The sequence below is a fragment of the Xiphophorus hellerii genome, chromosome 16 (genome assembly GCF_003331165.1).
Source record: "Xiphophorus hellerii strain 12219 chromosome 16, Xiphophorus_hellerii-4.1, whole genome shotgun sequence".
Classification (NCBI taxonomy): Eukaryota; Metazoa; Chordata; class Actinopteri; order Cyprinodontiformes; family Poeciliidae; genus Xiphophorus; species Xiphophorus hellerii.
This window is the reverse complement of record NC_045687.1, coordinates 17,576,339-17,591,010: the sequence shown is the minus strand read 5'-3', so window position 1 is coordinate 17,591,010 and position 14,672 is coordinate 17,576,339. Positions and strand designations below refer to the sequence as shown.

The following is a 14,672-nucleotide window of genomic DNA, read 5'->3' as shown; positions in this document are numbered from 1 at the left end:
CCCGGCATCCCAAACTAATATGTAGCTTAGTTCAGAAAGTTGACCTGATTGAGCAAAACCAATGTGATTTTTAGATTCGGCACATCAAAATCACCCTAAAACAGCTGAAAAACCCCAGATAATTACTTGACTGTTGACCAGTGGAGTTTTTACCTGTTAACCCAAAAATCTGTTTACAAACTTTGTAGATTTAAACACCTATAACATCCAGAGCTCATACGGATCTTTTTCACATCTTTCACATTGCAACCACAATATATTTAAATACTTCAATGTATTTTATTTGGATTTTATGTCACAGACCAAGACACAAAAAAAGCATGATTGGCAATTAAATGAAAGGTTTGCTTTCCTCCTTTTCAAATTGAATTAATAGAGTCTGATGTACATATGTTTTCCCTTCTTACACTTCCCAAGTGGTTTCCAAGAAATACTAGCCAGGCGTTCAACAGCTTGCCATACAAGGAAAGCAAAGTTATCATGTACTAGTTTGTATCAGTAACACATTGAGTGAGCAATTATAAAGAAATAGAAAGTGTTGGGCCTGAGTGTCGCCTAGTGTGAAATGTTTTTCCTAAAAAAAAAAAAACAGAATAATAAAACAGTACCTGTTTGATTAAATTCTTCATATTTTGACATATGAGGGACAGATAAGATCTCCAGCTAGCAACATGACTAACAGCAGCTCTGTGTTTGCTGTAAATACATCCATAGTAACAAAAAAAGAAAAAAAGAGCTTCTTTGAATACAAGGAAGTATGAGGTCATGTATCTGGCTCAGATTTCAGTACATACAAACATCCTTTTTTGTGTAACTACTGACTAGTATTTACACAAATGCCCACTTAGTCTCCCCCCATTGGGTTGACTAAGTGGGCAATCGTGAATGGTACCATCTGCTGTTCTGTCCTGTAGTGTTTGCATTAGGTCATTGATGAGTAACCAACTTTTCAGGCTGCAAAGATGTTAGATCCGTTATTGGGACTGATTTCAGGTGAGTAAAATATTTAATTTAGAATAATGTATTATTAAAATGTTCAATATAGGAAAATTGTAGAATGAACGAATGAATGTATTTTTGCTCTAGTTTTTCTGAATTAAGACAAAAGTAACTTATAATGAGTTTTTTTAGCAAGACAGTGGAGCTTATTGATTAAAAAAAAAGTCCAACTTCCACTGGCAGATTGTTTCACTTATGGAAAGCACGTCTTGTAATAAGTAAAATTATCTGCCAAAGGAAATAGTACTTTTTGATCAATATTAAGGAATTATTGACTTAAAACAAGCTTTACTTTTATTTTATTTCAAGTGCACTGAGATGCAGTAGAAACTAGACCAAAAACACTTGGTAAGATTTTGTGCTTTTGCTGTTTAGTTGGACCAAATATTTGACTGGAAGGATTGTTCTTTAGATTGTAATACTGAACAATAGACATAATGAGCAATAAATTGTGGTTTGAATAAACGAAATTTATTGTATATTTTGGACTTGGACTTTTTTAACAAATAAAAAACTGCAAAAGTGGGGCGTGCAATATTATCTGGCCCCTTTACTTTCAGTGCAGCAAACTCATTCCAAAAGTTCAGTGAGGATCTCTGGATGATCCAATGTTGTCCTAAATGACTGATGATGATAAATAGAATCCACCTGTGTGTAATCAAATCCCCGTATTAATGCACCTGCTCTGTGATAGTCTCAGGGTTGTGTTTAAAGCGCAGAGAGCGTCATGAAGACCAAGGAACACATGTTTTGTTGTTATTTTCTAAATATTCTGTTGAGAGAAGGGAATTAGTTTGTCTGTTACAAGAAAATAAATTACAGTTAAATATACAAGATATTTTGGACAAAATTTCTACTTCTAAATATTTTTGTTATTTAACAAATTAGCTTAAGAAAACAAAACTGATAGAAAGGATATAAGTTTTATTTATTTAATTAATTAATTAATTTATTTTTATTTTATTTTTATTTTTTGGAGGGGTCGGGGGGGGGGGATATATATGTAGCATCCCGATTCACACTCCATTCCAGTTGATGGCGGTAATGCACATCAATAAGTTGCTTGCCAACCGCCATAAAAAAAGAAGACCAAGGAACACACCAGGCAGATCCGAGATACCGTTGTGGAGATGTTTAAAGCCGGATTTGGATTCAAAAAGATTTCCTTTAAACAACTTAAGGAGCATTGTGCAAGCGATCATATTGACATGGAAGGAGTCTCAGACCACTGCAAATCTACCAAGACCCGGCCGTCCCTCTAAACTTTCATCTCGAACAAGGAGAAGACTGATCAGAGATGCAGCCAAGAAAACTTGTTGGGGTCTGCAAAAGACCTGAGACTGGGAGGGAGATTTATCTTCCAACAAGACAATGATCCCAAGCAAAATCTACAATGTAATGATTCATAAATATACGTATCCGGGTGTTAGAATGGCCAAGTCAAAGTCCAGACCTGAATCCAATCGAGAATCTGTGGAAAGAGCTGAAACCTGCTGTTCACAAGCGCTCTCTATCCAACCTCACTGAGCTCGCGCTGTGCAAAACTGATAGAGACATACTCCAAGTGATTAGCAGCTGTAATCACAGCAAAAGGTGGCGCTACAAAGTATTAACTCAATATTATATTATCCGAACAGAAATATTATTTCTGTTCGGATAATATTGCACGCCCCACTTTGCGTTTTTTTATTTGTTAAAGTTTAAAATATCCATTAAATTTCGTTTCACCTCACGATTGTGTCCCACTTGTCGTTGATTCTTCACAAAATAATAAAAAGTTTAGATCTTTATGTTTGAAGAATGAAAAGCAACAAAAGGTTGAAAAGTTCAAGGGGGCCGAATACTTTTGCAAGGCACTGTAGCTGTGAACTGTGATTTTATTATGGTAATAATGTATGTTGAAGAGCAGTCATTGTATATCTTGAAAGATGCTGACATGTGAAGAACTCGTCAGAAAAGACATACCAAAAACATGGCCAGTATATGCTCTGGATTTATCAGATTCTTTGTCAAAAATAGTTTTTTTTTTATGTTTTCAAAGCTTTTCTGGTGTTTTATTACTTTGTTCTCACATGACCAAGTGTTTTTTTTTCTCTCTCTCTCTCTCTACTACAGTTTCTGTTCTCCTGTGCTTATCTTCAACTGCTACAGGTCAGTCCATATCTCCAACTTTTGTAGTTATTGTTTGTATAATACTTATTTTTTAAGTGATTATTTATTGTTTATTTTGTTTCAGGCAACGTTGTCAGATTGGTTGGTTCGAGGTCAGATGGGTATTGCACTGGAAGAGTTGAAATCTACCACAATGGAGAATGGGGAACAGTCTGTGATGATGGCTGGGAATATCATGATGCTAATGTAGTCTGTAAACAGTTAGGCTGTGGTCCACCATTGACTGTTCATGCATCCGCTTACTTTGGTGAAGGCACAGGAAAAATCTGGCTGGATGATGTTGGCTGTTCAGGAAACGAAAAGTCTCTTTCTGAATGCTACCACAGAGGATTTGGAACCCACAACTGTGAGCATGTCGAGGATGCAGGCGTCACTTGTTACCGTAAGTGTATATAGAAATCCGATGTTTTAGGTAACACACAGCACTCAGGATTTCTGATAAAGTCAGTTCAGTCCTGTTATAATGATGGATGTGAGATTAGCTGTATTGAGAATAGTAGCCAACTCACAGTTCTCTTTCGTTAAAGTGATGTAGTTATTCAGAAGTGTCTTTCTTAAACAGATATGGCTTGTTCCTGCTTCTTGTTGTAGCCACATCCATCTATGCTGCTGTTAAGTCAGTAAAACAGCATATGCTTATTTCTTTTTGTTATCTTCTTATAGCTCAACAGATCTTGCCATTTCAATCATGCAATGGATATGTCTATTTATACCACGATTGGGGATGGAGCGTACCCAGTTATAACGGCTTTGACATGAATGCTGCAAATGTGGCCTGCAGACAGATGGGCTGTGGTCCAGCAATCTCTCACTCAGGCTACTCTTCAGGCAGCACATTGCTGCCTGATTTGAGCTGTTCAGGAAGTGAATTTTCTCTAATGGAATGTCAGCACAGTTATTCTTGGACATACCAATATGGTTACTATACTTATGTCTACTGTTCAGGTCTGGCTCAGTTTCTTTGTACTTTCCATAATTTATTATTAATTTCTTCATAATTATTATACATCAACAGTTGAATCTTATGCACTTGATAGATTATCCAGTCCGTCTAACGGGGCCGTCTCGGTGCGCTGGACGGGTTGAAATCTACTATAATGCTGCCTGGCAAACCGTGTGTGATGACGGCTGGGACTTGAATGATGCTCAGGTGGTCTGCAGTCAGTTGAACTGTGGCGTAGCCGTGGCTGCTCCTCACTTGGCGTACTTTGGAAAAGGAGGAGATAAAATCCTGCTTGACGATGTGGCCTGTATGGGGAATGAAACACATCTGACTCGGTGCTCACACAGAGGATACTTAGATCATAACTGCAGTCATAGTCAGGATGCTGGTGTGATCTGCTCAGGTGAGAAAATGTTCATCACTGCTCTCTAAATGTAGTTTTAGTTCAAAACCAACATGGAAACATGAATTCTAGTAGAACAGTTTTGTTCTCTGGCTTGTCTTTCTAATACGAGCTTCTATTAGAGAAAAGACTTGGCATTGTGTACTCTCATACATATTTGTTTTGTAATAAACCAGTGACCATCCTTTAAACTGCTCATCTATACATTTTACCAAATATTTTCCTTTCAAAAACTGTCTTTGTCCCTATTTTAAATACCATGTTGGATGAAGGTTGAAAATATGCAAATATTTGGGGATGCAAAGGTTTTCCACAAACTCAGAGGCCAGCTTCCTGTTCAGATGTTTTACTGTGATAAGCAAAATTTTGCTATTTGTTTTGAATAGAGAGCATATTTATTAAACTAATACTCAGTTTTAGCAACTTTTGATTAGTCTTCAGTCATCTTTAGCCCCTTTATTGTCGAATTTTCCTAAAATGTGTTCATTTGCGTCATTTTGGTAAAGCTCTACTTTTTAGACACATTTCAGAACAATGCCATTAAACAAAAGAATCAGTCAAATTGCTTGTATATGTTTTATTACATCCTGTTTTTCCCATTCAGCATTTGCCTATTAATTGTGCCTCATGCTTTCATAGCCGGCCTGAGCAGGTTAATTGGGCCAACTAGATGCTCTGGAAGAGTTGAAATCTTCAACAATGGATCCTGGGGAACCGTCTGCAATAACAGCTGGGACATAAACGAAGCTCGAGTGATTTGCAGACAGCTGGGATGTGGCACATCTCTGAGTGTCCTTCACTTTGGAGAGGGAATAGGAGAAATTAATGAAGTGACTTGCACAGGGAGCGAAAGATATCTGCCTGAGTGTTCGTACAGTAGAGATGGAGCTCAGAACTGTAATCACAGTCAGGATGCTGGTGTCATCTGTTCAGGTAATGTAGGTTTTCTACTAACCGTATTGATAAAACCTTACAGTAGTTGAACCTAATTTAAATCCTCATTGGGAAAAAGTTCTACTGTAGTCATTATTTTATGAATTCAAATGTTTTGCAACCCTTCAAAAAATCCCTACCAATGTAAGTGACAATGAATTACGCATTGACTGTACCTCTCCATAATTCTGGGACTGATTTAAAAAGATATATGCAGTATTTCAGGAAATAAATAAAGCACTTTAAGTAACTTTAAGGGAAAACTTAATGCAATATTTTGTATATTACATCCAGAAACAGTGCAGTGTGTGCATCCATTGTGTAATAAGTCAATCACAAGCCTTTTGTTGACAAAGAACTGTATAAAAGTGCCGAAATTAATACAAGAAAATAGAATTTGTGTTGTTATTGTAAAGAAATGATGCCAAATCTGAAGCTTGTCAGTCCTTTATGAAATGTATTTACGATGTTATGGTGACACTATGTGACTCTGACACTATATATTGTGTTTTTTGACAGGCCCTATAAGGCCCACTATTGGACTTACTCCTCAAGGTGACATCACCTTGGGTCATAATGTCAGCATCAGTTGTTCAGTCACTGATGCACAAGTAAGAGGGATATTTGTCTTGACGAAGACCACAGGCTCATTCAGCCAGGCCGTGAACTCAAGCAGCAGCTCTGCTACTTTCTATATCCTTCAGGCCACTTTCATTGATCAGGGTTGGTACAAGTGTCAGCTTCAAATCATACTTCCCAATGAAAACTTCACCACTCTCTTTAGTGACACAGTCCAGCTAAGAGGTATTACTGTTTTGCATTCATTTACCCTCAAAACTCTAAATAAATGTGCCAAGACAATAACAACTGTGTCATTTCTTTAGTGATCTTTCCAGCACCCACGATCAGCATTGAACCCTCTGGAGTGATTACTCTCGATCAGGATGTTAGAATGGTTTGTTCAGTCACTAATGAACAAGGAGGAGGGTCATTTATCTTCAGGAAGTCTTCAGGAAGTTTCAGTGAGACTGTGAACTCAAGCAGCAACTCTGCTACTCTAAATATCCCTAAAGTTACCTTTACAGATGAGGGAGACTACAAGTGTCAGTTTAAAGTGAGGATTTCTAATGATGACTTCAGCACCAACTTCAGCAGCAATGTCTCACTCTATATAAAAGGTGTGTTTTTATTTTTATTTTGCAGATTAACTGAGCTTACTATAGGGTTGAAAGGATTATAACAGGTGACCAATCTTTGCATAATTTTTCAGGTGAAATTCCAAAACCCAACATCACCTTGCAGCCTACCGGTCTGGTTTCCTGGGGTCAGAGTATCAGCATCGTATGTAACGTTATGGATGGATTGAATGGATCATTTACATTCACAAAGCCTCCGGGTTCTGTCATGCAGACTGTAAACTCAAGCAGCAACATGGCTACTTTAGATATCGCAGAAGTTCGTTTGGGAAATGAGGGATTGTACCAGTGTCAGTTTCAAAGAACGGTCTCTGGTGAAGTGTTTCACACCAACTTTAGTGACCCTGTCTGGCTAACTGGTAATTATTTTTTAATAGCTTTAGCCATTTGATTAAACATAGAAAAGAAATGACATTTTTGTTGCTTTTTAGTGAACCTTTCACAGCCGACCATCACCTTGGATTCTGCCGGTGGGGTGATGTGGGGTCAGGATGCTACTCTCACCTGTTCAGTCATCGAGGGACGGGTAGGAGGATTTTTTGTCTTTAGGAGAATGCCTGGTAATTTCATCCAAACTGTAAGCTCAAGTAGCAACACAACTACATTCCATATCACTCAAGCTAACTTGAGAGATGAAGGATTATACCAGTGTCAGTTTCAAAGGACAGTTTCTGATCATGACTTCAACACCAGCTTCAGTGATTCTCTCCAACTAACTGGTAATTTAATTTACATTTGCCACTTCTTATGAGATGTCTAAAATTTGCTGTGACATCCCCTCACTGTGAATTATGACAGAAGTCTTTGGGCTGTAAAGCTTTTTTCTTGTGTTTTTTTTTTTTCAGTATTTCTTCCAAAGCCCAGCATCACTTTGTATCCTGCTGGTGTGGCTTCTTTTGGTCAGACTGTCAACATCACTTGCTCAGTCTCTGAGGGTCAAGTAGGAGGATCATTTATCTTCAAGAATACTTCAGGAACAATCATTCATGTTGTAAATTCAAGCAGCAGCTCGGCTTCATTTCAAATCAATCAAGTCAGCTTGGTGGATCATGGATGGTACCAGTGTCAGTTTCAAAGAAGGTCTTTTAATCAAGACTTGAGCACCAACTTGAGTGATTCTGTCCAACTAAATGGTAATTTCTGCTCTTTATGTTTTAGATTGTTTTTCACTTTCACTGAGTATATTTAAGTTGTTTTTTCTCCACTGTCTCTTTCTGGTTTACTCCATTGTCATTCCTTGTTTCCTGGATCCTCCATTGTCAGCATTATTTTGTTCTGCTTCGACCTATCTGGCTATGTCAATAAATTATTTATGTCCATGTGAGTCTCCAGTCCGCACTCTGGTCCTCTTTTAAATCTTTCTTATTTGACATTGTGTTATTTTTCAGTGAGCCTACCAAAGCCCAACATCACCATCCAGCCCACTGGTGTGGTTATGTGGGGCCAGGATGTCCACATTACTTGTTCTATCACTGGAGTGGAAGTAATAGGATCATTCATCTTCACAAAGACCCCAGGTCCTTTCACCCAGACTGTGGACTCAAGCAGCAACTCTGCTATTTTACATATCCTTCAAGTCAACTTTACAAATGAGGGATCGTACCAGTGTCAGTTTCAAAGAAGAGATTCTAGCTCTGTTTTTAGTGATAATGTCAACCTGAATGTGACAGGTAAGTGTTTGTGAAATTAGTTTAATCAAATAGTTCAAAATGACATAAATAACATTCTCATTATGTTTTTAGTGATTCTTCCAAAACCAAGCATCACCATGGAGCCTGCAGGCGTGGTTACTTTTGGTGACCTCATTGCCATCAATTGTTCTGTCTCCACTCAATATTTAGGCGGCTCATTCACCCTGCAGAAGACCTCTGGATCATTCAATAAGACCCAACAATCAAGTACCAACTCCTCTACGTTCAGATTTCTTGAAGCCAATAATAATTATGAGGGAGATTACCGCTGTTATTATGAAAAACTTGTGGAATATAAAACTTTCACCTCCCCTCTAAGTGACAATGTCACAGTTTCTGTTACTAATAACTGAAGTTCATGTGTGTGACCCTTCCTCAATCTCCTATTATATTACTATCCTAAACTAATGTAATCTAATGAATGTTGCATGACGTGAGTGTGTAAGTTGTCACTATGCAATCAACCAATTAAATCATAGTGCTGATACAAAGAACAGAGTTAGTAGTTGCTAAATATATTCAGCAAGTGAACAATCAATCAATCAATCAATCAATCAATCAGCTTTATTGTCAATTCCTCTTACATGTCCAGACATACAAGGGAATCGAAATGACGTTTCTCACTATCCCACAGTGATACAAGACAGGGCGTTACTAACATTGAGTAACAATAAAAGACACAGTCTAACTAAAATTATCCTAAACAATTAATAAATAGATGTACAATAACTAGACATATAGCGTAAAAAGTTTTACAACTGAGAATGTATATGTATATATATAAGTATATAGAGATGTACAGATAAAAAAGTGGTTGCAGTTGTGCAAGGTTCTGGGTTTCTTCTTCATCTTCTTGTCCGCCTTGATGCTGAGGGGAGGGAACAAGAGGGAAGAATTATTTTTTATAGAATTGTTGAGATGTAAGAGTACATAAAATAACGCACAATAAACCTCAGTGGGGTAAGAAACTTGGTTGAGATCAAGGTTGACGCTGCAAAACAGCATTACCAGATACTCCACACAACTAGATTTAAACAAATTGTCCCTTTCTGAACCACTGCTTAGCCCCCAATAATTTCAAGTATCATTTTCACGACATAAATAGGCTATTGGGTGTAATGAAAATAAAAATGAAAAAGTTCTAAAAGTTAGTTGAGTAAATTTGAGGGTTTCCTGAGGGTTATTGCTTCTTGGACTTTTTCCTTCACAAATGTAATGTAAAATCTTCTATAGGATAAAAGGTGATTGCTTTATTTTTAGATTTTGAGTCTATTTATATTTCTGTCCTCATTCTGTAATTATCATTGTGTTGTATTTGATGGTGTTCTTGACTTGTCTGTGGTGAATTTTAATAAATGATGTAGCCGAAATTTTGGTAGATTTTGTTACTGGTATTTAAACCTTTGTGAGTGACAAAACGTTTTGTAATCTTTCTTCTACCGATGATCATTTAACAACCAAAGTATTCTGTAAAACTGGATGAGTATGGATGTACAATGCACTGCAAAAACAAGCATACTGGGCTTTATGGGATGTCCTGGGTACTTTGGGCTATATCTCCGTATCAGACACCTAGAAACTGAAATTTTTGTCTATTCCAAATTACAAAATAATTCAAGGTCACTCAGTTTGGAGATGAACGTCTGAACATTCATTTTAAAGTCTTGCCACAAATTCACGATCAAATTTAGGTATTGCGTTTCCCTCCTGTGCTCGAGCTTCACCCAAATTTGAACTTCACAAACCAAACAAGAATAGAGAGAATATGTTTAACTGCTATTAAACAGAGCAGCGTGCTCTAACACATGAGTATGCATTGATGGAAGTGCAGCGCAGGCCAAGAAATTCAGTTTTGGCCTCCATACAAAAACAGTATTGACTACAAAGGTGTGAATATAAACGCATTCTGCATTTTCAGGTTTTTATTTGAAAATCTTGTGTAAACACAAAGACCGCTTATACTGAGCTAAGGAGATTTAAAAATTGGGCTGAAGTGCAGAAAAGGATCTTCTTCCATTAGACAAGTTTGGTAAATATACTAAACATATCTCAGTTGTTAATTTGGAATATTAAGAAAGTCAAACTTCTCTGACTTGGTTCCTGGAGCAGATGAGCAGGAGGGGAAAGTTAGGACAATTCCAAGGGCTGCTGTGGGGCCCTCCCACAAAAATAGTTTTTTTTTTCTTATAGAAATAGAAAAAAAATACAAAATTAATAATATAATGTTTTAAAAATTGTTTTAGCAGTAAAAATTAAATGTTACCACTCTAAGACCAAAAAGCACACATTTATATTTGCTCTGAACCCCCTCCTCCCCCATATGAAATGGTTCGTTCCTGCTTAGCGCGCTTGATGTTGACGGCGTTCAGCAGCAGTCAGAAGAAGACAAGAACGACTGTGACAGCTGCTATGCTGCTAAGAAAAATTATAAAGTCAAGTTTTCAAGGAGAGAGAGAAATAAAAAAAGACAAGAGTGTCAATTTATAGCCCAGTTTTTCTCCAGGTGAGTAGGCTGTGTGAGATTATTAACCACTTAGCATAGTTAGCTTAGCTACAGACTACAGTTTGCCTCCATTTCACTTGCATTTAATGAATGAAGGAAAGAATTTAACAACATTTTCATATATTTAACTTGCCCCCTGTACCTCTTATCACACTTAACAGATGAGCAGCAGCTCTAACCTGGACACCAGAATACTGTAACCGCTAACCCCTGTCCCAGTGAAAAAGGTGAGCAACGCTGTGTTCAGTGACAAGCTAGTTAGCATCATTCCAGGGAATCTATGTGGATTTTTTCTGTCTCTCTCTACTCTTTTTACACTTACACAAAAACGAATTTGTTACTCATAGAAATTCAAAAAATAGAAATTCAAAAGGTTTCCATTAGCACGCTTAGCAGTGAGTGAATGAGGTTGATTGACAGCACTAAGACTGTCCTCCTGGTTCTGAATGGTTATTTTTGGTCAGATCCATGCATTTCTTTCAATAAGCTAAAACTAATAATAGAAGAATTTAAGCAACATATTTGCATGCAGTATGTGGGCTGTTGCATGTAAAATTCATTTGTGAATATTGTGCTAGTATCAGTATTGGAACAAAGAAAGCAAGGCAGTTGTAAGCCTTGAAAATTGTGACGCTTTTGATGGGTCAGATAGACTCAAGAAATTGTAACAGCAGCTGCAAAGAGGGGACACAACTTAATTGTTTAAATTGACTAAAACAACAGAGTGAGTAGTTTTTATTGATTGCCGCACTATGGTTTTTATCCGGGTGTGTGCTTGGTATGCTTCTTATGCAGGGAGCTGCCTACATTAGAAGCATACCAACCTTTATATATGTTTATACATACATACATTTATGATCCTTTTCCATGAAGTGTCCTGTTATTTGTTAGTGATTAAGATGAATTATCCTTATTAGGGGAGACGCAAAGGATGTGTATTATGGTGCTTTAATTTTACAGCTTCTTTATTAAAGCTTTTCTGAATGCTTAAACTTATAAGTATCTGCCTTTTGACGTTCCTTGCCAAGCCCTAAAATGTAAATATTTATAAAACAATAAATATTGAAAAAATAGTGACCACGGAAAACCCACCAATTGTTATCCCAATAGTACCTCTACATTTTCCTTCCTCTCATTTTACAGAATTGGGATTTATGCAGTTAATTTAGATTAATTGTGTATTCTTTTTATTTTGCTTATGTAAGTTATATCTGACTCCATGAATCGCAGTAAACCAACGACTGTTCCTGGTGGATGGCTGTGAAATTATTATTGGATTATTCATTTACAAACACTCATTCATTCACAGCCCAGGACAAATTTACATGATCAGATGCTCATGTGATATTCTTGTTGATATATCTTGTTTTCTTACAAAATGCAATGTTGTTCCTGGTTTTCCCCACTCATACACAGTTTTTGAAACATAAAAAGAATCTTCTGATTAAAAATGGTGATTAAAAACTACACAGGAACTCACCAAACAGACACTCACAGTTGAGAAAAGTGACACAGCAGCTTATCTGGGACCTTGAACAACTTGTGGCCAGAACAAAACTCAAGTGCTGAATGTGTAATGCTCTTAAAATCACTTAGCTACAGACTACAGTTTGTCTAAGTTATAACTAGGTTATAAACAATGTTTCAATAAAGTTTTGATAAAGTTAATATACTCAATTGCTGCCATATGGGTCTAGCTCTGGAGACCAGTGATGATGACCTGAAGATTATTGGGACGTGGTCCTGCATCAACAACTTGCAATATAATGTCTCATGTCAGGAAGTAAAATTTCTCTAAAGAAATGGCAGAACATTGAGTCTTGAACACACTAGTGGTGTTTATACTTTTCCTACATTAAAATATATTCCTGCTGCTCCCTAAAACTTCAAATTGCCTTGTCGTGTGTGTTTAAAATCTTCGGTTTGTCTACAGAGTCGCCACAGCAACAAAGATGTTTACTACTTAAACTGGTCTGAAGTGAGTGAAACTTGACGTTGATTATTATATGCAGAGTTAATACAGTTTACTTATATTGGGATGTCAACATTTTAACCCGTAAATCAAAACTGACCAAGCTGACTGACAACAGCTTTAAACTAGTTTTCCCACTGTTATAGAAATGCATGAATTAGTTCCTGAATGGGAAAAAAGGGAAATGAAATATTTTAAAGGATAGATTCTATTGCAAGTTGATCAAGTGAACTTTTATTCATTTTTGACAATTTTTCCAGTTGAAAGATTATTAATGAAGCAGTATACTAGGTGTATGGGAAGGCAGGTTTAAAACAGGAACACTGCTCATTACTTTATTTGTACTGTAAAAGTAGAAAATGACTTCAGAATCAAAAAATGTATGTTGGAAAAAGATTTTTTACAGAGTGTAAATCCATCTGATACACTTGGAAAACAAGGTAGAATGTAATTATAAATGTTATTTATTTGATTGGAAATCTTTCAGAAAGTTTTGCTACTAGCTGCATTTAAGATCTCAATGAAATGCTCTAAATCTCATGGTAGATTGCGACACATTTTTTTCCCCCCCATTCTGCTTTCAATTCATACAAAACACTGTACAGCAAGATTCTTTTGCAATTATTTTACGGCTTACCTTCCTTGTGGATAGCATCTTCCTGTAAACTGTCAATGCACCTCCAGTTTCTACCTATGATTCTTATGATGGTCATCACTATATAGCACTACAGTATTAAATTTCATTTTTTGTTGTTCCTTTGTAATATTGTTTGTCTGAGAAACTGAATTTTAGGTTTTCATGACCTGTAAATAATAGTTGTCATTACACTTTAAATATCACTTTCAGAGTAATGAATATATGAGTTTGCCTTTTCCAATAATCAAAACAAATTAACGATTGAATTACATCTTATTTATTGAGAAGACTTCACGGATAACCAAAAAAATATATAATAGGCTCTGATAGACTTCAACAATAACACACAGAAAAAATGCTATTGGATGCTCTACGTTACTATGACACAACACCCACATTAATGTCATCAATTGATCCAACTCAACTCAAATTTTAGGTGGATCACTCACTCTGCAGAAAAACTCAGATTCATTTGGCATGACCTACCCATCAAGTACCAACTCCTCCACATTCAGATTTCTTGAAGCCAGTGAAAGGCATGAGGGAAATTACTATTGTTATTATGAGAAGACAGTGAGGAATCAGACCAAATGTCTTATATTGTCCAAATCAAAACGGCTGTTGTAAGAAAGGGGATTTTTTTTATATTGTAAACAAAATTGAAAAGTTAGTGATTTGATACTGCAAGACAACAAAGTTTTCAAGTTGTAGCTTGTTGTGATGATTTTTATCATCAGAAAATCCGGTTATTTTCACAGAAGAGTTTTAAAGCTATTTAGATCCACTGCACTTCTGTTTGGAGATCTTTTCTTTGTGTAAAATATAATATAAACATAAAATGTGACATAGATATACAAATTATTGATTTAAATTAAATGTATACTTGCATGAGTAGTCTTGGTAAAAACATGTATTAAAACTTAAGCAAGAGAACTATTTTGTTTACAGTTAGTACAATCTCACATCACACTCTCACATTGTGAGATAAGTTAGATTCTAAAAGGTACTTTTAGGTACTAAAATGAATACACCTATTCATCCAAAGGCAGCTTCATGTAATCCTTTACTACTGTAATGTTTTGTTTATAGGCAAATTTGTAGGCTATAAAACCCATATAAAACACACAGAAAAAATTCCAACACACCTTATTACATCTTACTTCCTTGAATTTTGCTCTTTGTAGATCTAATTATAATATGCAGAAGAGCCCCAGAGGTTGTTA

General features: G+C 36.4%; 1 protein-coding gene across 1 annotated transcript; it reads left to right on the top strand.

The window, feature by feature from the left end:
- Window positions 1-160: 160 nt before the first annotated feature.
- Window positions 161-9,703, top strand: LOC116735528 (deleted in malignant brain tumors 1 protein-like). The gene is made up of 13 exons (XM_032587477.1): window positions 161-993; window positions 3,115-3,150; window positions 3,236-3,553; window positions 3,835-4,116; window positions 4,209-4,517; window positions 5,157-5,450; window positions 5,970-6,254; window positions 6,335-6,628; window positions 6,721-7,005; window positions 7,078-7,365; window positions 7,492-7,779; window positions 8,035-8,316; window positions 8,389-9,703. The coding sequence occupies exons 1-13, from the start codon at window positions 963-965 to the stop codon at window positions 8,688-8,690; spliced, it is 3,294 nt and encodes a 1,097-aa protein (XP_032443368.1). The 5' UTR covers window positions 161-962; the 3' UTR covers window positions 8,691-9,703.
- The last annotated feature ends 4,969 nt before the right edge of the window (window positions 9,704-14,672 follow it).

Bases quoted from the DNA above. Each gene is read 5' to 3' on its own strand.
- LOC116735528 (XM_032587477.1), top strand. From the start codon at position 963: ATGTTAGATCCGTTATTGGGACTGATTTCAG. The intron at 5,451-5,969 runs GTAATGTAGGTT...GTTTTTTGACAG, and splicing joins TGCTGGTGTCATCTGTTCAG to GCCCTATAAGGCCCACTATT. The intron at 6,629-6,720 runs GTGTGTTTTTAT...ATAATTTTTCAG, and splicing joins TGTCTCACTCTATATAAAAG to GTGAAATTCCAAAACCCAAC.